The 22,983-nt window shown below is 44.9% G+C and overlaps 7 protein-coding genes across 7 annotated transcripts; 2 read left to right on the plus strand and 5 right to left on the minus strand.

Moving 5' to 3' along the window:
• Window positions 1-1,274: 1,274 nt before the first annotated feature.
• V1508DRAFT_414853 (uncharacterized protein) lies at window positions 1,275-5,399 on the minus strand. Its single transcript, XM_066939991.1, has 4 exons — window positions 4,604-5,399; window positions 4,423-4,549; window positions 1,959-4,373; window positions 1,275-1,906 (listed from the first exon to the last, which is right to left on the minus strand). The coding sequence occupies exons 1-4, from the start codon at window positions 5,303-5,305 to the stop codon at window positions 1,410-1,412; spliced, it is 3,741 nt and encodes a 1,246-aa protein (XP_066796652.1). The 5' UTR covers window positions 5,306-5,399; the 3' UTR covers window positions 1,275-1,409.
• A 179-nt stretch (window positions 5,400-5,578) lies between these two features.
• V1508DRAFT_414855 (uncharacterized protein) lies at window positions 5,579-7,330 on the minus strand. Its single transcript, XM_066939992.1, has one exon. It carries the CDS (start codon window positions 7,169-7,171, stop codon window positions 6,074-6,076), a length of 1,098 nt encoding a protein of 365 aa, XP_066796653.1. The 5' UTR covers window positions 7,172-7,330; the 3' UTR covers window positions 5,579-6,073.
• A 1,792-nt stretch (window positions 7,331-9,122) lies between these two features.
• On the minus strand, window positions 9,123-9,939 carry V1508DRAFT_414861 (60S ribosomal protein eL30). The gene is made up of 3 exons (XM_066939993.1): window positions 9,797-9,939; window positions 9,606-9,657; window positions 9,123-9,543 (listed from the first exon to the last, which is right to left on the minus strand). Exons 1-3 carry the CDS (start codon window positions 9,797-9,799, stop codon window positions 9,275-9,277), a joined length of 324 nt encoding a protein of 107 aa, XP_066796654.1. The 5' UTR covers window positions 9,800-9,939; the 3' UTR covers window positions 9,123-9,274.
• A 241-nt stretch (window positions 9,940-10,180) lies between these two features.
• On the plus strand, window positions 10,181-12,979 carry V1508DRAFT_384399 (uncharacterized protein). Its single transcript, XM_066937768.1, has 2 exons — window positions 10,181-10,638; window positions 10,692-12,979. The coding sequence occupies exons 1-2, from the start codon at window positions 10,425-10,427 to the stop codon at window positions 12,662-12,664; spliced, it is 2,187 nt and encodes a 728-aa protein (XP_066796655.1). The 5' UTR covers window positions 10,181-10,424; the 3' UTR covers window positions 12,665-12,979.
• V1508DRAFT_70096 (uncharacterized protein) lies at window positions 12,925-13,939 on the minus strand. The gene is made up of 2 exons (XM_066943021.1): window positions 13,894-13,939; window positions 12,925-13,836 (listed from the first exon to the last, which is right to left on the minus strand). The coding sequence occupies exon 2, from the start codon at window positions 13,797-13,799 to the stop codon at window positions 13,185-13,187; it is 615 nt and encodes a 204-aa protein (XP_066796656.1). The 5' UTR covers window positions 13,800-13,836; window positions 13,894-13,939; the 3' UTR covers window positions 12,925-13,184.
• A 955-nt stretch (window positions 13,940-14,894) lies between these two features.
• On the plus strand, window positions 14,895-16,554 carry V1508DRAFT_70408 (DWNN domain-containing protein). The gene is made up of 4 exons (XM_066943022.1): window positions 14,895-15,388; window positions 15,467-15,827; window positions 15,888-15,994; window positions 16,056-16,554. Exons 1-4 carry the CDS (start codon window positions 15,220-15,222, stop codon window positions 16,385-16,387), a joined length of 969 nt encoding a protein of 322 aa, XP_066796657.1. The 5' UTR covers window positions 14,895-15,219; the 3' UTR covers window positions 16,388-16,554.
• Window positions 16,555-19,928: 3,374 nt separating this feature from the next.
• Window positions 19,929-22,939, minus strand: V1508DRAFT_455055 (uncharacterized protein). Its single transcript, XM_066942604.1, has 8 exons — window positions 22,534-22,939; window positions 22,319-22,462; window positions 22,225-22,258; window positions 22,157-22,165; window positions 22,043-22,100; window positions 21,807-21,991; window positions 21,210-21,754; window positions 19,929-21,159 (listed from the first exon to the last, which is right to left on the minus strand). The coding sequence occupies exons 1-8, from the start codon at window positions 22,612-22,614 to the stop codon at window positions 20,401-20,403; spliced, it is 1,815 nt and encodes a 604-aa protein (XP_066796658.1). The 5' UTR covers window positions 22,615-22,939; the 3' UTR covers window positions 19,929-20,400.
• Window positions 22,940-22,983: the final 44 nt, after the last annotated feature.

Below are 22,983 nucleotides of genomic sequence, written 5' to 3' on the forward strand. Positions count from 1 at the left end.
GTGATACGAAACTTTCAAGGAACTTGGTGGCATTCTATAGCTGCTTGATACATGGCGCCCAAATGTCCTGCCGCTCTCGCAGTCATCTTACATCGTGAGTCATGTCTAGAATGCAATATTTGCAACGATTGATCGCAGCCAAGAGCACAACCTGAGTTTCTGCAATATCTGAAGTACTCTGATCCAACCGCTCCCGCACTTGCCATCCTGCGAAGCCCTTCTGAATTTGGCTAGCTGGTAGTTTGGCAGCTTGCATTGGGACTCGACCATTGAGCGAGAAACAACCAGGGGTCGGCCCATCGTCATTCAATCTAAGACTAGCTATCCGCAGAAGCTTGAAAAGATATCTCGTTCTACCCTCTGATAACATTCTCGTTGGCCCCGTTTTAAACCATGAATCCGCTTATGGCGCAGGTGTTGTCGAATGCTGATCATCCTCTGAAAGACATAAGTGAATGGGAATCAGTCAGCAATGTGTGCCCGACTCTATGTTATCGTCCAATATTATAGGTTGTGTCGCGGAATGATTGTCGATACGACGTTCTTAATTTCTAATTGCTCTCTCTCAATCTTGCCAAACTCTTCGCTCGACTTCGTGGAAGAGATGTCCAGGTGATTGTCGAGGAATCTCCTAGTCGGCGGCTCCATCCGTTGATCAGGCGGCTGTCTTCAATCAATTTTCGATTTACTTGAAGTAATCAAGTCATCCCATGTCGATGGAACTTTTCATGATTTTAATTTCTACGGGTCCGAGACGACACAGCGCCAGCATTGGACACATTTGACACCGGAATCATTTTTACTTGCAGTTTCGAGTAACAGTGTCAGACGAGTTTGACTGCGACAAGAATATCGATGTCGCAGGATGACTTTACCTTTCGTCAAAGCTATCCAATTTCTACAATGTCTCAATATTTCGGTTTCCTCGACGACATTGCCGTCGGCAATTTTAGATTTCGGACGGCGTTGACCATATTAGTATTGAATGAAGATCACGAATGTGCAGTTTCTGAACTTTCCGCCTGCGCGTCAGAAGACACTGGACTCGCCGTATTCGCTTCGCAGATTTATAATTGTGGAGGGATAATAACAAACTTAAGTCTCGCACTGGCTAGTTCAAAGAAGCGATACCCGAAATTTAACAACCTGCGGAATACTCTTACGATAATCCTCACATGTACAGTTTACATTTTGCAACAGTAGGCTAGGATCGGATGGACTACCGCTGGCCTCTTGTCGTTCTTCGATTCAGAGTATCAGTCCTAGCTCTATTTGTTTGGTGTCCTTACCAGATGAGATCCACTACCAAAGGTAGAGGATAACTAAATTAATTATTTTACAAGCTAGAGTACAAAAATTATACAATATCCGAAATAGACTCGCCAAAATCCCTTTTTATGTGCAAAGAGCTACTCGTAATCATCGTATCCAACGCCTCTGCTATCGACGAGTTCGGCCTCCATATTTACCGTATTAAACGGCAAATAAGTAGATGTCTGTGTCTTTGTAGTCGTTGTCGTCGTCGAGTAAACAAGATCGTCACCATTCAGATCCTCATCATCGTCCACCATATGCTCGTCCAATTGTTGGCTAGACTGAGGCGTAATTGTCAACAGCTTGGAAGTAAATGAATGCCCGCTGACAACACGTGGTCGCGATTTGGCGTCAAGCATTCGAGCCTGTGGGATATAGGTGTCTATAGGGCGCCCGACCATTTTCAGCTTTTGGGCTTTCGACAATTTCTTCTTCGGCGGCATGGGAATTGCGCGTTCGTACGAGTACCGCTGCTTCTCCTCTTCCGTATAGTTCTCCTGCCAAATACTCCTTGCATCGCGAGGCTCAATATCCCAACTTTCCTTGGCTTCGAATTGGTCTTCAATAGCCCTGGATAGGGCCTCGAGCGTAGCTAAACCAGTCCATTAGTAAACGTCCAAAGTTCAACGAAACTGAAAACTTACGCCTTCCTGTTTCATCAAAATCTCCAGGAGCAACATTAGGAACAGCATAACTGTCACCGCGACCGTCGCCATAGATGTACTCTCTGGTATCCACTACTAAGCTCTCCTCTTTGCCAAGCTCAGTATATCGCCGCTCTTGTTCTTCATTAAACCTTTCCTCTTCTTCCCTACGTCGACGCTCCTCCTCTTCGTCCCCATCGTTCACTAACGCATTGTCATCATCACTGTCATCACGGTCGGGATTGCGACCAATGTCCTCAGCTTTCGTGAAGGTTGCCGAGGATTTGGTAATGTTAGTCCACGATTGCCGGCCAGGCGACTGGTCAGCATGACTAGTATTTGTTCCAGAATGGTTCGGAATTACATCCTCTTTAGCCCAATAACCATCGTCGTTATCCTCCTTCTCGGCGTTTGCTTGATTAGACCCATAGACTCGGTCATACTCGTCCCATGAAAATAGACTATCCGTCGGATGTCCAGCACCAAGTCGTGGTCCACGAGTCACATCGCCGTCAACGAGCTCATTATCAGACGTCGGAGTTTCCCAGTAATCGTCGTAATCTTCCTGATGTGACCCAGTGTCACGGTCTTCCGCATCCGCCCCGTCATTCACGCCAGCAAGTATATCGTCTTGGTAATCAAAGTCGTCCTCATCCTCATCAGAATCAAAGAACATATTCTTCTTCGGCTTCAGCTGAGATGGTGGCACTAACGAGAGGACCTTAGGCGCCAGGTCAGGCTTGCTTTCTGTTAACTCCTGCGTTGACTCCGAGCCTATGGGTAACTCGTCATCAGCCTTCCAACCCTCACCAACTCGGTTCGCAGTTTTCTTGTCTTCACTATCAACTTCCACATCCAAAAATGAGGATATTATGTTATCTATTGCCGGCGAACTACTTCTAACGGTGGGAGAACTAGAGTTAGAAGGAGCTTCGTCTTCACTACTTGAACCCAAGAGATCGATTTCTTTTGACGTTTCAGTCTTCGCAGACGTTTGTTGAAAAATAGCCGGCTGCAGTTCGTCAGAATATGACGGAGTTGCCTTCCTTGGCAGCAGATCGGGTGTCGACAGTGGAGCTCTAGGATGGAATCCGACTGCCTGGACAATTGATGAAATCGAAGGATAACCTTGTAAGAAAGGAATCGGTGAACTGTCCTGTGAAATCCTGTCACTTTCAACTTCGTCAAGAAGACTTGCCGTAGTCGCAGCAGGCTGAGGTGGAGGAGAGCGCGGCTTCGTCGGTTGTGAAGGCGTAGGTACTAGGGCAGGAGTTGGGATGAGTGCCGGTGTAGGAATAATGGCCGGCGTTGCAACCAGATCGCCTTCTCGTGTTCCCGATTGTGTGATTACTGAATGTTGCAGTTCTGCCTTCGATGCTCCTACCTTAAGTTTCCGTTCCAGAAATCGTTCCTTGGGAGTTCGCAAATCAATTACCTCATCTCCTGGCTGTGGCTTCGCTACATCTTCCTGAATACCTTTCCCTTCAATATCGCCCGCGACCACTTGACAAGTTTGCTCCAACACCTCAAACAGAACCTTCGAAGAAACATGTAGCTTGTTTGCCAACGCCGAGATATCACTAGGCTGAACAATGAATGACTTCATATTCTTCAAGTCATACAGTCGTCGTAAAGATCTTCGGTTGAACTCGAGCCACTCATTATCTAGTGTTGCAGATGCGTATTCGGGAATCTCGACTAGTTCGATGTCTGACTTCATCAATAGCCTCTCGAGATGAGGAACCTTAGAAATAAAGGCAAGCAGCATTTTAGGTGTTATTTCACCATCGGTTGTACCCAGTACCAAATGTTGTAAAGTTAAAGATACTGGCATGAATCGTTCTGCAGCCGTGCGAAAGAGTCGCGCAGGATCGATCTGGAAGTCAACAAGTTCTATGCGGGAGGCACCGCACGTCAAAAGCGGAAAGACATCCTTGTTATTGCAAGCACGGAGGGAGAGCCTTTCTGAAACAGGAACGGGAGGAATCACTCGCGGAATATTTGCCAGCGTCAAATTAGTGAGCTGTCGCGATCCAATTTCAAGAACTTCATTGGCAGCAGTTGCCGATCCAGCAATTGGCTTCTCTGGTCGTGAGCTTCTTCCCGCCAGGCGGATATCGCATTCTACGAGTTCTCGGCGTGCCAGAATGAGCGCAACACTTCTAACTGATATCCGTGGGCATCCAATCACCCGTATCCGCTCTAACTTCCAGTTACCATCCATAATCTGCTCCAAACTGAAATCGGTTAGTTCCGGAACGGAAATAAGACTCAAATTTGTCAAATTCTTGGTGAAATAAGTAACTGAGCTCGCAACATCTCGGGCCGTCATTGCTGTGGAAAGCGTAAGAGTGTCAAGTTCTCGGAACCGTGACGCAAGGATGCGCATCATACGCGCTGGAGCATTGAACGGTCCTGACAAGAATTGGCATGTCATTTCCACGAATTAGCGGACTAGACGCACCTTCAATTTCCAGCTTTTTAAGTTTTTTGGAATGATGAGTCACATGAAGTATAGCTTGATCACTAAAATTAGGCGATGGAGCAATAATCCGCAATCGATTCAAGGCCGACCAGTTCGGAGCGCATATCTATCGTCTCCAGTCAGCTTAGCTTAGCGACCACTAAATGTAAACATTTAATACCTCGAGCAACTCTGGAGTAAGATTATGACCGTATATGGTAATATCATGTAACTTCGTGCAATTCTTGAATATGCTCTCCAGTACATCAGGCGCAGCAAGCAGCTTGTTACCAGCCTGCGCATGAATCGGACGTATCCAGCTGATCTCGGTCTCCGAAAACACGTGCTCACGGGACATATGATCAACGTCAATTCCTATAGTTAAATCGATAGTGTGGACCTTGTCCGCCAGTAGTCGGTTGCGCGAGATCGTTCGCAGAAAGCGATTCAACGAATCTGGATTCTTGAACTCTGGATGAAAGTAGAGAGTTGGAATTACAAGTGTGTGAAACAGAGAATGAGTCTCCGCCATCGACTTCAGACTACTCTGCGGTAAAAATGTAACGAGAGTCTCCAAAATATTGCTAGGGAGAGATTTAAGCTGCAGCCGAGTCGACAATGTAGCTGATCTGTTCCCTCCTTGGTCGGATAGACTAGTCCAACGATATAGCCTATGCACCCGGTCCGTGCTACCATTTCGACTTCCATTGCTAAATGAGGAGCCAGAAATATCTCCTATACCGTTACCATCAATTGCTATTGAGGATGCAGCCGATGAGAGTTGTCGATCACGATCAAGAACATGAACATCTCTCGCCGAAGAGGCTAGGGATGCATTGAAACTGTCTCCGATTCCATTATCCATGGTCAGTGATTCTGCCATGCGATCACTCGTACCGAGGCAACTGCCGTAGACAACAGCAATTACCGTGCAAATGTATTCCGCAATAAAGCAGAGAAAGTTTTGTGTGGTTGGGTATTATCCTCTTGCTGTCTTGAGAAATTACGTCGCACGTGATTGCGCGCAGAAATATACCATTAATATGCCATAGCTCGACACATACACTCAAAGCGCGTCGACGGCCACAGACGCGTTTGTCAGCCCGCTCAAGGACGTCATATATTTGTATAGTTAAAGAGTGCGATTATTTATCCTGAAAAATGTTCCACAGAATTTTCATTTGTCATTATGTGCATTCAAATTATTTAGGACGGCTATGTACAAATTACCACTGATTAGACTCTCTTTGAGAAAATATTCCACTTGCTCAGTTTACTTCCTGGAGGAGACATTGGCACGAACGCTTTTGTCATCAAATACTGGAACGACCTGCTTTGAGACCGTAGCTGCTTCCCAGCTGATGTCCATCTAGCCAACACGAACCACAAGACTACACCACCAAGCAATCCATATAGATGGCCAAAATAAGCTGGGCTTGCTCGAACAAGGAGATTTTTGCTGTCAGAGGGAGCCGGCTCTGTGCGGTTCAGCCTAAAAAGGAAGACACCATCTGACCTAAATACCTTATTAGCTGAGTCTCAGATCAGACACAAGTCACATACAGAGCGCCCATAAGAGGCAGAGCAACTAGAGGGCATGGTCCAATCAGAGGTACCATAGCGTTAGGGAAAATGCATCCAACAAAACTGGCTACAGAATTGTTAAACAAGTACATCCAGTGAGAGGCGGCCAGTACGACATACCTAATGAAAAAATGAATGTCGTGTTGGACGTTGCCTTGTCTAATCCTTTGCAGAACTTCACGCGTTCTTCCACAATTCCTCCCTCCGGAGTCTTCTTCTCTATCTTTTTGACGTATGTTTTTTCAGCTTCGTAGAGGGTTGTTCTGTTAGCCCATGCCCCGGCTAAGATACCCAAGGCTACCGTCACAGTGTTCCCAAAAACGATAGCCAAAATGCGAAAAGTATAAAAACCGACAAAAGTGTTAAGAACCCATTCGGACGCATTTGCAGGAGAAAATACATTAAGTATCATCGCAATAGGGTTCAGTTTAACCGTAGAACCGAACGGAGACTCTGGAATGGTGATTGCAAAGTACTGATCCCAGTTCTCTGGCGCGAAAGTATGCCCACTTTGCGCTATCGCCATGATAGACACGATTAAAAAGCCGGCACCCAGTCCCTTGCGCGGCAATTTGGGCTCCTCTTTTGCGTTCCCCTCCAGCTTATTTATCTGCTCTCTGATTGAATTTTGCTCACTCAAAGTTGCCGGTGTAGTAGCAGTAGCAGTAGCGGCTGCTGGTGGGCCCTGTTTGCCCTGACGGGCTCGCTTCAGAAGTGCTGAAATGCTACTGCTGTCTTTCGAACCCATAAGCTGCGCGTCTTCTGGAAGATTATTAAGAATTTCAGCTAGTTGGGCTTTCGTTTCTACCTTGTAAACCTCGTATTCCTGTCCGTCTTCCGTCGTTAATGTCTCCTTAATAAGGTCCGGTGCAGGCTTTTTGTCTTCGCGGTTCGCGTCGTTTCTTGCGGCCTCCTTGCTCACATGTTTACTTCCACCGAACTGATTTAGCCTATGTTTATTGGGTACAGTAGAATAATGTCGTTTCTCAATCGAGTCATTGTCGAATAGTCTGTATTCGTGCGCTTTGGAGCAGAAAGCCAGCCGGTTGTAGAGGCCATGTAATTCGATCCGATGACTAGCCAGTTCTCTGCTTACCTGAGATGATACTTGGCACAGGAAACCTGAGCAATTAGCTCCCGCGAATACCAGTCGTCTCGTAATCATATCCGTTGGATGTCTCTGTGGTGTGAATGCTAAGATCTGAAAATGTAGCTCTAAAGTATTTGTGTGAAACTCCCAATTCACTAGCAGTGAATTGGCATCAAACTGTGAACGAGCTTGTTAGCAATCTACGCTGTCTATCTGTGTTTATGAACAATAAAGGCACGCCGTCGACAACTAGGTACATAGCTTGCAAGTACGCGTTGACTATATTTTGTATTTTTTCCGAACACTACAACTATATCTCTGTACCAGGTCTAACAACCTCCATGTACAACTTCTATTTATATTGCATAAGCTTTGGCTTAGGCAAGAGTTCTTATGACCATCTCGAACATCGCCAAAGTCGCTGCATCGGCAGGGATTGCCCTAGACTGGTGTTTTGTATTCCGATGCAAGGGCGCGAAAAGTAACTTCCTTATATATCTTGGTACAATTCCTCTAAGAACCCTTTAAAGTCTCTTTTCATTATGTACATATCTGGCGCCATCAATCCATGTTTTGTGCCTAAGCTTAGTGACATCATCAGTCATGATGGTTCGCTCGAAGACATCAGATGAGTATGCTAATATCCAGAAGATCTGCGCACTGAGGCCGCCGGCCCAAAAAAGTATCGCGGCTGAACTGACGATTGTGTTCTCCTTGGCCCAGTGCGTCAAAGTAAGCGCGGGAAGACGACAGTAGTGCGAAGGACACCATATATGCCCGGTATACCAGCTAGTCGAGCGATATTGACTGCACAATTAATCGAACCTATACATGCTTTTGTTGCACCGTCAAATTGAACGGGCCGGCACAAAATATCCATTACTATAGACATCCGCGCGATTACTGGTAACCGACCTTAACGTGTTCAATTGGCGCCGCAACAAAACTGATAGCCCAACCGGCCAAATTCCTGCAATTGCATGCCCTTTGTGGCGGTAGTTTTCCCAATCTTGAAAAGTAATGCTTCATTAAAAGACGATAATTGTGCACCCACCCTAATTGACTACAGATCGGCGTTAGTTACCAACATCCATCAGCGGAAACAGAAGCTTCTGCACAGAGTCCATAGCCATCCACCCCAGTAGTGGGTTTACTCCTTTATATAGAGCTTTCAATCCTTCTTTTTCATGTAGTCTGTAGAAACAATCTAATGGAAACTGATTTGCCGACACGGTCTGCAGCCTAACCTTTGTTGTATCGAATTTACCACGAATTTGTTAGCCGATATATATTTCCAGTACAAATGGGACTATAATTGGATATATTGTTTACTCACGAGTATTCAACAAATACTTTCGTAACTCCAGAGAATATCCCCCAGAGAATATCCCAGCCACGAAGCTAATATACCGATTATGGGGAACCGCTGGCTTCAAAGACAGCCGCAGCGTTATCTCACGTGGAAGTTGGTGAGATGTGCCGACGTAGTTGTCATATCTTTCCATCACCGCCTTGACGGCAAAAGGCAGTCCGTGACAATGTTCAATTTATGTACTGTGTAATGGCCGTGCGTGGTAAGGGATTCCGTTTGAGCTGAGCATTTGCGTTGTTGGAGGCCCACACGCCAGACAGGTTTGTTCACCAAAATTGTTTGTCTGATCAGTTTGCCTGTCCCATGTAAGACGAAATAGGATGTAAGACGAAATAGGGTGAGTCCCCCTCAGCTGCTATTAATTTATCAATCAAGATATGCAGAACGTGATTAGCACTTCCAATCTAGAGTAGAAGTCCGTTTCAAATGAACTTTAAGCAGACGTACTACGCTCTCATTTACAAGACTTCACACTGGTATGACTAGCACATTCGTGTAGAGGAACTTAAATAAATATAAGTAGTATACCAAGCGTAACAATCCCCATAATCTACGCGCATCTTCAAAGCGACGCACGCAAAATAGAGGAAATGTGCACCCACTTTCTTCGGCACTGTGGCATTGGCGGGCCAAACAATGAGAGGATCATCGTATATATCCGACAGTCGTAACCATATCCAATTACAATCTGGCTAACTACATAATTATGATTATACACAAACTTTTGACCGTCAAAACAAGTCTATATATTACATATGGTTACGGCAACAATGACGAAAATGATACAAGACGATGAATACCACCGCTTAGGCAAGGGTGGTCAAGATATCAGAGTCACCGGGATCGATAATGGCAAGGACGCCTACTCTGAAAAGCTTACCGACAGCAGTTCCGAGTTCGTTGTTGCCGCCTTGAAAGTGATGCACGTTGATCTTGGACAGCATGGCGTAGTATTCGAGTTCAGCGGAGCGAAGTGGGGGCGTATTTCCAGCAATGATAACAAGCTTTGCCTTGCCTGTTCGAATAGACTTCAAAGTAGACTTGTAGCCAAGGGTGTATTTGCCGGACTTGACGACTATAATAATTTATGCTGTTAGACAACGCCTTAAATGTCCAGCATATGACATAATCCCTTACCGAGCGCCAATCGGGAGTTGATAGATTCTTGAGTCTTCTTAGCTTTGGGAGCCTTGGTCTATATGTCAGTACTCTTCATCTTAATACACCAGGCATAGATATGGCGACGGATTAGCCAAGTGTTGATGGCAGAAATGATGCGTCGCCATTATTGAAGTGAGGGCAATACAGGGAAGTGAAATTATACTGACCATCGCTGCGCTTTTCTAAGTACTAATAAAAAAGCACTCCGGTCTAGGAATGTTGGTGAATATTGGTGGGTGTGAGAATAGAATAAGATCACCGAAATGACGGTTGCGGACTCCACTAGAAATTTACCGATATCGAAGACCACCATTGCTGAACTGTGACTGCTGTAGGGTTGAGACCTATATCTTTTGTGATGGATTACGTCAACCCTAACGTGGACGGCTAATTCAGGTGCTGCGCCCCACATTCAAACTTTATATGGTACTCACCCCTTGGAATGATGGGCGTTCGCCCTGTTTGCAGGCCTCCGGGGACATATCGCGCGTGTCTACTTAATTTAGCAGCAAACAAATGCACGTTTCAGGCAACATTGCACAACACGAGGCAACATAGTGGTCGCCCCACCCCACTCCATGCAAGCAAACTTCTCCTAAAGTAGTACTTTTGGAAAGTTTTTTTGTCTGGACACTCATATAGACATCTATTGCTTACTTGTGATCTGAAGCGCGTGTCATCCATACTACAGCGTAAATCGTTTAAAAGGAGTCGCAAAGTAGTAGTCTTCCCCTGGCTTTCCCGTCAGCTCCGATTTCAATAAGGACGAGCAAATTCTTTCACGTCGCCTCAGAGATGCGTTTGTCCCTAGCGATTCTATCTCTGGCGGTGCTTGCGACCTCGCGTTTCGTTCAGGCAGATTCTACTATAGGCACCAGTACGTTTTATACCTGTGATGATATCAACGCTACAGTAATCGTGTCAAAGTTCTCGGTCTCCTACTCGAAGCAGACTCAGAATATCACGTTTGACCTGGCCGGTACATCGAAGGAGCAGCAGAATGTTACTGGTATGGACTGTTCAATGGTGGGTGAGGGGATATGTGCTAATATACTGTTTCAGCAACTATTTCCGTGTCAGCTTACGGCAATCATCTGTTTAATTATACATTTGACCCATGCGATTATGATATTAAACCACTATGTCCCGCTCCATCCGGTACCTTCAGTGCCAGTGGTGCGGTTGCCATTCCCAGCCAGTACGCTTCGCAAATTCCATCCATTGCTTTCAGTCTACCAGATCTTGACGGCTACGCTAAACTGACACTAGAAAACGCTGACACCCAGAAGGAAATTGCATGCTTTCAGTCTTCTATATCGAACGGTAAGACTGCTCGCCAGGCCTCAGTAACATACGCGTCGGCTGCCATTGTAGGTGTCGCACTGGGGGTATCAAGCTTAACTATGCTTACTCATGCACTATTCTCCACGTCGAGCGGTGCTGCAAGTGGAAGTTCTCCTGGATTTGCAGATGTCATTGGTTGGACACAGAGTATGGCAATGAACGGCATGATGTCCGTTCAATATCCTACGGTATATAAGTCATTCTCACAAAATTTTGGTTGGTCATTGTGCATGGTCCCATGGTCCGGTATGCAGAAAGCGATTGATACTTTCAGGTCAAATACAGGTGGCAACACGACACTGAGTTCATGGGAAGTTGTGCAAGATTCGACTATTCTCGATTATCAAACAGGGGCAGTTATTTTGGTCAATGAGACTGCGCTCGGAGGTAGCACCTCTAAGTTGATTAAGCGGCTGACTCTGGATGGGATCGACTTTTCGCAAACAAATAGTACCAAGGTAAACGGCAGCACATCTTTCCGCGTTTTGACCACAGTTCAGGGTATCGCGCGTTATGTCGAGCATCTCATGCTTCCCAACGCCAATACATTCATGACTGTCCTCATGTTCTTTGCAATTATTTTAGGCGTTGTTATATGCGCCATCTTGCTATTCCGCATCGCCCTCGAAATCTGGGCGCAGTTTGGCTCCTTATCGAAGCCACTAGAGTCTTTCCGACAGCGATATTGGCTTTTCATGGGTTCCACGATTGTGCGCGTGATCTTGATCCTCTACGGCACATGGGTGCTATATTGTCTCTATCAGTTCAAGCTCGGTGACTCATGGGCATCATTGCTACTCGCATCGATTACACTCGGTATATTTACGGCCATCATCGGTGGATTTACACTACGCATTTTTTGGATCGCACACAAAGCTTCAAGGGAAGGTGGGATTGATGAACTATACGAATACAAACCGTGGATCCGTCGCTATGGACTCTTTTACGGGCAGTTTAAGGCACAATATTGGTGGTTTTTTGTTGTCATAACTGCCGTCGCGTTTGGACGCAGTGCCTTTATCGCTCTTGGAGATGGACATGGGCTTGTCCAGGTTGTCGGCCAGCTGGCGCTGGAAATTGTATTTATTTTGGCCTTATTCGCTATTCGGCCATTCAGTAACCGTTCCGGGAACATTATCAATGCAATCATTGCGATCGTGCGAATTGCCTCGCTTGCTTGCGTCCTGGTTTTTGTGGAGGAGTTGGGCGTTACGGCTGAAACGACGACAATTATAGGCATGGTCCTCATTGTCATACAAGCTGTTTTGACAGTTCTTCTTGCCCTTCTCATACTTATCCAGGCGATCATCGCAATTTTCCAACAGAACCCTCGTCGGAAGCAGAACTCAGCTTTCGACGAGACTGAACTGCATTCACTAGGCGAGTCCAAGGCGGGTCTACTGAAAGCGAATGATAGTTACAACCTTGAGCTCAAGGGCAGTCGCGATTCTGCGTCAGGCAGCACTATCGGTGTCGGTGTCGCTATTAGTGAATATGGGCGTTTGGCCGACGGAAGTGGTAGCACTGCGGCGAAGACTAGGGGCGCGCACTCTACTCCATGGGATGATAACGGGAGTCATGCGGAGCTGGTTCCCTTGGCGCAGGGTGTCAAGGACCTTGATCATGCTGCTGATGAACCTTGGGCACGTGGTGGCTTGGAGCGAGACAAAAACGGGCGGCCAGTGTTCTAAATAATTGCGATGGGATAATTCTGGTTCTAGCATTGAATTTAATGATGATTTTAGCGGTAACGACTAGAAACGGTTCAGCATAAAATTTGGATAGGTTGAGTTGGGATATGGGATTTTTTTGAATTTTGTTTGCATTTAGGATAGTTTATTCCGTTGCTTCTGAATTATGCACGTTTTGCGTTATACTTTTGTTATTCAGTTTGGTTTAAATGATTTTGTATTACTAGCATTCATAGTCTGTCATAGTCATGGAAAATGATTGCAGAGAAATTGTAAGCACGACAGCATTTTATTAGAAGTTCAATCTACTACGACTAATTCATATGCCACACAAATAATCGAAGCATAAGTCTCATGATAAACTCTCCTCCAGGCTTACTCATTGATATAGCGTTGAGTGGTAATTCGTAAATAAATACATAGCAATTCATAAGGAATACGCACAACCGAGAGGCTATGAGTGAAAATCATCAAGAACGATCAGAAAAGAAATGGAGGGACGTTTGGCGAAAAATGCAGTTTAGGCACTTACGAGGATGGCACCTATAACTGCAGCACCGATGAAAGCGGCAACATTCGCTGACTTGACCGACGAGGCTCCACCAGTGAAAGTCGGAAAGTTCGCATTACCAGTGGCAGAGTATGTCGCATTGGCGGTAGCGTTCCCGATAGGGACCGGGACCGATGTCGTAACAGAGGCAAATGTTAAGACAGTCGTGTTCCATACAGGAGTGAAGATAGAGGTGGTAGGAGCGACGGAACTAGTGGTGTAGATGGTGCTCGTCTTGGGAGTAGCGACGGTAGTAGCAAGCTCCACGGTCGTCTCGGTGGCGGAAGATGAGGAAAGGATAACGCTTGAGCTTGACTCGAGCGAAGTGGAAGTTAGGGTCGAGAAGTTGGTGGTGGAGGCCGGTGGGTTGGCAATCTCCTCGGTAGTAGAGGTAGACGTAATCATGGACTCCTCGGTGGTAGGCGTAGTACTGCACGAAGTCGTCGTAGCCGTGACAGTCACCGTCGCGAGAAGCGTATGGTACGATGTACGAGTCAAAGTAATAGTGGCCGTGAGCTCCTGAGCGGCCACAAGAGCGACTACGAGCGATACAAGGATGATGACGGAAGCGAAAGAGAACTGCATTTCGTAGAAGCCGAAATGATTGTATACAATAAATGACCTAATTAATAATTAATATAAACGTTGAGGCCAACGACCACAAAATGTGCCTACTCACCGAAGACCGTCTAAAAAATAGGACAAAAGAGCGACTGAAACGAGCGACTAGTAACGAATGACAGAATATAAAACAAACACGAAATCAAAATGAGTGACCGAAGCGAGCTGCTTAACTACAACTGCAAATTCAAATATTCATAGGAATTACGAAAGGGAACAACAAGATAGATGCTAGCGGCAAAAAAAGCGACGATGCCGACGGCGCTGCTGCCCGATCATTTGTTTACTATGCTAACCGTAAACAGAATTTTGAAGTCTGAATTTCGAATAACGATGAGGTTACCCGGACTTTAATTTTAAATTGATCTATTACAGTTCCAAATGAGGCTTAGCGTATATGTATGCCTTATTTTGATTGAGACACAAACGGCGCATTACGCTTAGGTTTAGGGTGGTTACGTAATGGTCTCCACGCACTATGAATGCGTTCACATCAGTTTCAAGTAAAGCGTTTAAGCTTTAAATCCGTAAATATCACTACAAAGTGGGCTTAACGCTTATGGCTTATATGCATAGATATCGCAGGTTTACACCTTAAATTTTGTAATGTCGTAGAACTCGCCAACGCTGAGACTCCTCCAAGACTACTTAAAACATCTGCGGTTGGTGTTTGGTGTTCTTTTTGCCTCTTTACACGGATTACTACAGCTATCCCTCAGCACTTGAACAGCTAAACAATACTTGTTCTCCTCGAGCTCCATTCAGTCGCATCAGAATTGGTGATTGACTAACTTTTGTTGTGGTAGCAGTGTCTGATTACGAAACCCAACCGTCACAAAGATCAGCGGGTGGCGAAGAAGTCGGTTTTCCGGCGGAGAACGCGAATAGGTACACCGTAAGGGTTAGCGCTTATACCTGATCAGATATCTATAATTGTCGGTTATTCGTTGTACAACTGGTGTTGAAGATCGCATTCGTTGTATTAGCAGTTCAGACAACAGAGGTGTGTGTGTCGAGCTAGTTCCTACCATTGATCTGCTGTGCGAACTTTGTTCTTCTATATTTATCTTTCTTACTAGACTATAATAAAGAAGAGTTAAGATTTGTTGTATGATCTTTGTTCCCTGACGTTTCTTCTTCATTTTGGTCGACATTAGTATACTTGAGACAAGAGAACCGTCATTAAAGACAAAGAAAAGAGAATTACGTCTTTCGCTATCCTATAGTAGAGAAAGGCGGTGTTCGCATTCCTTCTATCATATAGGGCTTTTCTGGAACTTGTACTATTGTCTATAAGAGAGTTTGTGAAGTTTCGAATTCATATCCATATTGACTTTTGCGTCTCCTATTATTATCGGAATCACAATTATAGACATAGGCTATTATGTCGTTTGTCTATTATAAGTTCCGGTCACAACGAGAGCCTTCGAGAGTGACATTTGATGGTACCGGAATCTCTGTTTTCGATATTAAGCGGGAGATTATTCTCGCTAACAAATTGGGCGATGGCACCGACTTTGATCTGTCAATATACAATGCTGATACGAATGAAGGTGTGTTATTTGAGTCAAGACAGGTTCAACTGACTATATATTTGCAGTGGGTATCTGGTTGCTGACACAATATCACAGAATATGATGACGACTCCGAAATACTGTCACGGTCCTCCTCCGTTGTCGCGCGTCGGAAACCCCCAGCCAAACCCGGTCGTGGTACAGGTGCACGATATGTGAGTGCAAGAGCTCCAGCTCCCTTGGCATCTGTTTCTGCTAGTAGTCCCGCGTCTCGGAAGCCAGGTGTTAGTCCTAGTGATCAGAAACGATTTCTGGGGAGCCAACAGAATGGAAGTGTCCCGTTACAATCCTCAATTGCCCAACAGCAAGTTCAGAAGAAACGTGGCCCTGGTGAGTCGACTTCTGAGGAGGATATGATTAATGCTATGTTCCAAGCGCAATCAGAGAGTTGGATCCATGCGCAAGAAAAGATGGCTAGGTAGGTTCCAAGTAATAGAGCGAATTTGGGGATACCTGACGCTAAGATACGGCGTTCTAGTGCTACTCCGGTGTACGGCCGCGCCAGTGCTAATCAGCGGCCGAGGGCTCCAGCTCCGGATCATCCACCGCCCCCTGGATATGTTTGCTACCGATGCGGTCAGAAAGGTGAACATGTCTGCGCGTTGTAGCGTTGTAGGCTTCAAAATTCTAACGACATTCGTCATAGGTCACTGGATTCAAAACTGCCCCACGAATAATGATCCCAACTGGGAACACCGTCGTATGAAGCGAACAACTGGTATTCCGAAGTCTTTCCTTAAGACCGTTAGTAAGGATGAGATTGTCGGAACAGACGGTACGGCGTTGTCCGGTGATAAACTTAGAGTTGACGAGAATGGTGAATATGTTGTCGTGCAACCGGATTCTGCGGCTTGGCAGTCATACCTGCAAAGGCAACGTAACGATGCCATTCCCGATGATGGCGAGGATGAGTACGATCGTGGCGACGACACTGACAGACGGAAACGTGTCAAGAGGTCAAATGGCGAGGCGCGTTAATGGGCTTTTGGGCACGTGACATATTGCGAGGTTTTGGCTTATTGTCTTTATATTCTCTGATGGAGCGATTGGCTTGAGAGACAGTGAATGTATTTCTTTGCGAGCAACGGGTGACTTGTACATAACTACTTTCCAATATTGAGTGTTCATAACGATGAGATATTTGGAGTCGCGCTCCACGTCACCTAGACAGAAGTAAGCGAGAACCCTACGCTATGAATTAGCAAGTATACGAAGGCGACATAATATTTCGTAGTTAGTACAGTCATGTTGCCCGTGACAGCAAATCTCGGAACTGTGCATATGCTGCCGCTAGCGCTAGTTGCGTAAGCTCTAGTAGTGACTTGTCTTAAGACTGTCTATCATTTGGGACATGCAGTAAATTAAGGTACGCCAGTTCGTGGGTAAGTCATTCTGGTACAATTATCAGAACTTCAGCCCACAGAGCAGAACCGTTGAATCAACCGAATTCAAATCAAAACGCTAAAGGAATGTCAACTGACTCTGGATTGACGATTGTGTACGTGTGGCCAAGATACCGATTTGAGCTGTATCATTGCCCTGACATCGTGCTGCAACTTCACTGCATTCGATTTGATAGTCCAGCGCGCGACCGCCTTTCTGCAATATCATAAAATTAGAAAAGTAACAGCTTAAACAAGGAATGGAACGGTCAATTTTCCGCTCTACGTATCATAATGAAAAGAATTGTGGCGTGTATATCTCCGTATAAATATCCATGATACACCCTATGATTAATGCCCAGTTAATCAACGCAAAATTGCTATTGACGTTAGTATATATTAATCAGACTATTGGCAGAGTGACCGTAGATATAATAAAGTAGTAATTGCCCATGAATGTACCAGACATATGATATGGCTTTGTTTTGCTAATAACGGAAGCTTTGAGCTTCCGCGAAAATCATGTCGGTATTAAGATTATGTAGTACCTGCTCCTCGCTGAACAAAATTGATTGCCGTATTCCAGGACCAGAATACTCTCCGGGCCTCTTAAGCGAGATTCGCATAAATTGGAGTGATGACATACATCTAGGATATAGCGCGCTCGAAACGGGCTTTTGAAATTCTGTATAGGTTTGAACACGACAGCGGATGTTTATAACGCGGTACATTCGCTCGAGCTTATGGGTCAGAGACATGCAGCTCGAAACAACCGCAGTACTACGTTGCCTGGCATTAATTGTCTTGACGCAGAAATCGTTTGAGACAACAGTATAAAGCTTCGATGTTATACTATATTAGACCTAGCGCGTGCGTATTATATCGCGTATACAATATGTCGGCCCATAAGGCGTGCCTAGTACACTTGCCAGTAAACTTCCTTCTTTACAATTATATCAGTCAGTTATTAACACTCACAAGAATATGTAATTACCCATCCGGTTGCCTAAAATATCCAAGATTTCCTATTATATCTCGATAACGCGTCTAAACAATTAGATCAAGCCCCTAGAGGTGAGCTGATACATGTCTCGAGTCGACAAGTCAAAATGAATCGATGCAGTGATTCCCGTCGGTGAATTGTGCGGATAAGAAAACGAGCAGACAAGACATTAGATCATAGGGTAGGAACCTACGGAAGCACCCGGCGATTGTCAGCGGGAGACTAACAAGTACTGGCGAAATCCACTAAGATGTTACAGAAAACTGGACACATAAACGTATTGTCAAGCTAGTAAACAGAACAATAAAAATCTACTCCGGCGGGATGTCCTGCAGACACAGGACATTGTCCTTCAAGTGCCTGTGAAGCGTGATTCAACCACGTTTCATCCGGATGCGTGGAGCGAATTTGGTGCGATAGGCGGTTTACTGCAGTGCCTCACGAACAGTGCGAACGAATGTGAGAAACCGCAAGAACAATTGTATGCGTAGTTGCTACTTTGCAAGCAATGACTGCTATGGCCAATAATTGTCGTCGCCAGCTGTGAGTTCATCTGGAGATTGCTTAACGGAGGAAGATAGCGCGGGGTGGTAGCCAGTAGGTCTGACGCTGAAGATGAAGTAGACATATTTGTTTGCGCAATAAATGAAATCTGTTGATCGCCTGTATCAGTAAGGGACAACAAGCGAAGCGGCAGTGGGGTGCTGGCTGACAAAATAAGCGAAAATCAGTCTTTGCGATGGACGAACCAGGCGGGAAATAGAGATAACGCTAGCAAGTCAGGGAACGTTCTTTTTAATCAAGGTTTACTGCGAAATTTCCCCGCATTTATCATATCCTTTGCAAATGCAGCCTCCTAAACGTGCTCAGTCATCAGACGTTATCTACTTATCCAGAGCACTTTCGATACGACTATACGACTCATCCGTATCTAGCTTTATAGAGGTACGATTGTTTGGAATCTAACTGATAAAACCTGGCTAAAAGGGGCCATGAGGAACAGTATGCACAAGCATTTGAAATAAGATTCTACAATTTGGGCATTAGTGTATGAATATATGGCTGGCTGTTCGCATATGCGTATAGCTGATAATGTGTTTTGCCCAGATTTATATAGCCTAGACACGCATATCGCAAAGCTCCACGTGCTTCGCAGTCGCCGACGTCTCGGCCGCCATCCGAGATTTAAGACATTGCCCTCTTCATGATGTCTCACCATCAGTAACGATGACCGACATTAGCGCAAACTTCAACGTGCTAGACTTACAGTAGCAATTCGCGAATTTGCCGGCGAGAAGTCATAGCTAAGTCTTAACTATATTTGGCTAATGCTGTTTCAAGCACAACAAAACAAACCGTGGCTAAACAGCGATAACCTATGCCAAACAAAGCATACTAATAAATTTCCCTGTATTCTTTTTCAACAGGATACGCGTCATACTAATTCATGGAACTGTCAGATATGATCCCATTACATATCAATGTACAATATCGTAAAACCCAGGAGTCATGTCGTCAAGATTTTACTATCGACAGAATACTGGAAATTTTTCAACAGTACTGGCCACTTGTCTCCATGCACTCGCTCACTACTATTCATCACATTTTGTCAAATCGGTGATAATTTCTCTTCATTCCTGATTATTCGCCCTCAGCCATGAATGTACGCCATCGTGCGCGCAAATACGACTTTGACTAGACGAGCAAAGCGGAATATTACAGCAGCGAATGATAATTACTGTTGGTGAGTCTAGTAGCCACTTGCATGAATCCGTCGTCGGGGCAGTATAACTTGATAGATATATCGCTCTATTTAATTCTAGTTTACTCCTGTGGCTGAATTTGAAGACTTGTTCAGATCAAAGAACAGAGTGTTCTACGCTTTTTCCAGATGAGATGCAAGTGCGGATTATAAGCGACATTTGCCAGCTGTGCACTTCGTAAACGCTCTGCCATGGCTTGCTACTGTATCTTGTGTGATTAATTGGACTAGCACTGAGAATCGCAAGAAGTTTATTACCACTCGAGGAGAGTTGAGGAAGAAACCTTGGTAGCCTGCTGATATTTGAAATAGACCGACGCAATAGCCTGAAATGTGCTCATACAGTGCCATCATGCAAAATATGTTTATAATCATCAACTCTGCTGCCTGACGCTTGAAATAAGATTATAATCTGAGTATACGCCGACACTCAAAGAGCCCAAGTCATCTGTTCGGCGAAGTAATACTAGGCACGGCATCGGCTACATATGTGGATACCATAACGCCGATCATGTTCCTGGACAACGAGCATAATTTAACTACAATTCATTACGAAGAACACTTCATTGACTAAACCCAAATAAAGTAAACCACAAAATAAAGTCCTCCACCCCTTCTATAATTCGAAGCGACATATGTAAAGATCCAGCTCTCACTCATTCCCACTTCTCTTCCAATAGATAATAAATAAGGAGAATGACATGGTCAAATGTCACCAAGCGCCAGCTGCACTGCGTTTTGCACTGGTCAACCTCATCCTTATTGTCTCGCGTTAAGTTTTTTGCAAATGGTATCACAACCATGCCCATATAGACGCAAATGTTCATCCAAATATCCCATTCCATTATTCCAAATTGCCACTAAACAACCGAGTTGCCTGATCAGCAATCCGGGCACGAGTAGTCAAGTCATCCCAGGTCGAGTTCAGTCTGTTGGTCCACTTCGCTCGTGTCCGACTTAACAAGCCTTGAGCTTCCTCCGGACGATCTAGGTCATCCTCATCCGCGTCATAACTATTCCAAGATGGCCGTCGAACAATGGCAACGATGACTGCTATGAGGAACACTCCAATAAAGCCAAACTGAGCCCAGAAAGAGAACAAACCGAACCATGGGTAGTTAACAACCACACGATCTATGAAAGTAGAGACCACTGTCTGACGACAGACTTGATTGAAGTATGTGGTCACGTTGTAGTATGCTGTAGGCGGGTCCATAATAAGATCAGGCTGATCAATATAGCCATATGGGTGGGTAAATAGCATCGTACTGGCTTCGGCACAAGAGATAAGCTGATCAGGATAGTCCTCACATAGTCCTACAAGACCGTAGATACCGTCAACAGTGTAGTTGCAAAATTGTTGGCTACCATATCGAGAATAGTCCGGAGCAATGATGCTTGTGAACGAATAGTTAAGAGCAATCACTGACACCATCAACATAGCGGTACCAAGTAGCAAGCCTTGAGGATCAGTCTTCCCACGCTGAATTCGGAATAAGACGAACCATATTAGTCGGATGCTGAAGTATGACAGACCAATCACTGTTGACACAAAGAGCCAGACAATAATAAATAACGTCAAGATGTAATCCGCTGGAAATGCCTAACCATCTGTTAGGAACTATTTCATTAAAATACTCAACTTTACCGTACCCTTGAAGCGACCCTGAGGATTTCATTGATAGGATTCAGAATCATGGACTTTGATAACAGGAATCCACATCGTTGTCCGCAAGGAGTGTTCATTATATGGTCGACCATTGATATGATCATTGACGCAATGATCAAAAGCGCAAATACCATTAAGAAGACACCAATGAGAATAACTACAGGGCGAGCAACGTATCGGAACGACTTCACTAGCCATCGCGGCTTGTACCAATGGTACGTCCCAGCATTGATTCTGACCTTGCGGATAAGAGTTCGCTCTTCACGTTGAAGCGTCTCGTACGCTCGCTTATCTCTTACACTCCATTGAACAGTTGACCCCTCGTAACGGGCCTCAATCATTCGCTGCTTTTCACGGTTCAGCTCCAAAGCCACACGCGCATCATCGAGTTCAACATCAGCCAAATTTGGCCGATACTTCATACACAGAACGGGTAACACAGCGAACCCGATAGCTGTGTAAATGACATAAACAATGATACCGAGGCAAAGAAGCACACCGATGATAAAAGTCAATGCGCGCTCCCCACCTACTCAGCGGTTAATACAATAAAGTGATATTCAATAAATTCGGAAGCTTACGGTTCTCCCTCAATAACTGTCGGAAGTAAGTAAAGTCAAATTCTCCATTGCTGACACCGCGACCGTATGGAATGAACAATCCAAGCATCAAAAGGATTACAGCGATGACAAGAAAGATGACAGAGTACTTCAAAGCTCCACGTATGCGTCCACCGGTAGTCGACTCGTCGTCCCACTCCTCAAACCTTACGAGTGACTTAGCTGTCGGTGCTTCTAAAACATACTTAAGAACTTACCAGAAGTAGGTAAATGGAATCAGAAGGAGAATCAGGAACGCGTCAATAGAGTAGAGAACTAAGACTTGTTAATAACTTGTATCACCCCTTAGTGTTAAGTTTCAAGGGGCATACGATAATATACTACAAAACTATTAGTATAAACTATCCTCCGTATATCTACTCAGTTGAAAACAACTCACCTATCTGAACAGCTAACTCCGATCCTGAGAGTCCCTATGTACACATGTCATTAGCATATACTAACATCACGACAACCATGGCGAAGTCACGAACCGCATCCATATATCCAGTCGCCTGACTAACAATCGCAATATCAACTGGTAATAAGCACGCAGTTGCTAACACAACCGATATCGAAAATATTGAAACAATTGTGACGAACGCGTCTCGCTCATACTTCTTTGTATATAACCTCGTCTTAAATTGCAGTTAGCAACTTTTCGTCCATCGCAACACCATTAGATAAGTCTTAATGAACAGATACTTACAAAAACTATAGATATCGCCGCAAGTATTCCGCATACCACTCCGAAGGCGATCCAAACAAACGCTGTCCGTACGGCGGACATTTTTGCTTCCTTATAACTCCGATCGTTTCTAATGTAATATCCAATGCGTCAATAGATGTTGTAGGTAACGTACTTGATAGTCCGCTTCTCGAAATGCAGGAAGCTGCGGAAATGGTTGCTTCAGTGATCGTGCAGTTATCGGAGCCACACTTGTCTCTCGATGGTCGAGACGTCATCCTCGTATCTAGAATAGGCTAACCTTTGATCACGTTTTGTATGAACTAGCTGGAATAGGAATTATTACTACTTTAGTTCAATTGTTTTCATGGCATATTTTAGTGAAATCTACTCCATAAGTGAAAAATTACTAGTGCATTGGAAGAACGGTTAGGATAAGGGCTTATAGATGCATCACTTATTTTTCAAGCT

The sequence above is a fragment of the Lipomyces doorenjongii genome (assembly GCF_038497915.1).
Source record: "Lipomyces doorenjongii strain NRRL Y-27504 unplaced genomic scaffold V1508scaffold_16, whole genome shotgun sequence".
Lineage (NCBI taxonomy): Eukaryota > Fungi > Ascomycota > Lipomycetes > Lipomycetales > Lipomycetaceae > Lipomyces > Lipomyces doorenjongii.

Bases quoted from the DNA above. Each gene is read 5' to 3' on its own strand.
- V1508DRAFT_455055 (XM_066942604.1), bottom strand. From the start codon at position 22,614: ATGTCCGCCGTACGGACAGCGTTTGTTTGGATCGCCTTCGGAGTGGTA. The intron at 22,463-22,533 runs GTAAGTATCTGT...CTGCAATTTAAG, and splicing joins CGGCGATATCTATAGTTTTT to ACGAGGTTATATACAAAGAA. The intron at 22,259-22,318 runs GTTCGTGACTTC...ATGTGTACATAG, and splicing joins CGACTGGATATATGGATGCG to GGACTCTCAGGATCGGAGTT.
- V1508DRAFT_414855 (XM_066939992.1), bottom strand. From the start codon at position 7,171: ATGATTACGAGACGACTGGTATTCGCGGGAGCTAATTGCTCAGGTTTC.
- V1508DRAFT_70408 (XM_066943022.1), top strand. From the start codon at position 15,220: ATGTCGTTTGTCTATTATAAGTTCCGGTCACAACGAGAGCCTTCGAGA. The intron at 15,828-15,887 runs GTAGGTTCCAAG...ACGGCGTTCTAG, and splicing joins GCGCAAGAAAAGATGGCTAG to TGCTACTCCGGTGTACGGCC. The intron at 15,995-16,055 runs GTGAACATGTCT...CATTCGTCATAG, and splicing joins CTACCGATGCGGTCAGAAAG to GTCACTGGATTCAAAACTGC.
- V1508DRAFT_384399 (XM_066937768.1), top strand. From the start codon at position 10,425: ATGCGTTTGTCCCTAGCGATTCTATCTCTGGCGGTGCTTGCGACCTCG. The intron at 10,639-10,691 runs GTATGGACTGTT...ATACTGTTTCAG, and splicing joins GGAGCAGCAGAATGTTACTG to CAACTATTTCCGTGTCAGCT.
- V1508DRAFT_414861 (XM_066939993.1), bottom strand. The intron at 9,544-9,605 runs GTAAGGGATTAT...AAATTATTATAG, and splicing joins CAACTCCCGATTGGCGCTCG to TCGTCAAGTCCGGCAAATAC.
- V1508DRAFT_414853 (XM_066939991.1), bottom strand. From the start codon at position 5,305: ATGGCAGAATCACTGACCATGGATAATGGAATCGGAGACAGTTTCAAT. The intron at 4,550-4,603 runs GTATTAAATGTT...TGGAGACGATAG, and splicing joins TTACTCCAGAGTTGCTCGAG to ATATGCGCTCCGAACTGGTC. The intron at 4,374-4,422 runs GTGCGTCTAGTC...AATTCTTGTCAG, and splicing joins TAAAAAGCTGGAAATTGAAG to GACCGTTCAATGCTCCAGCG.
- V1508DRAFT_70096 (XM_066943021.1), bottom strand. From the start codon at position 13,799: ATGCAGTTCTCTTTCGCTTCCGTCATCATCCTTGTATCGCTCGTAGTC.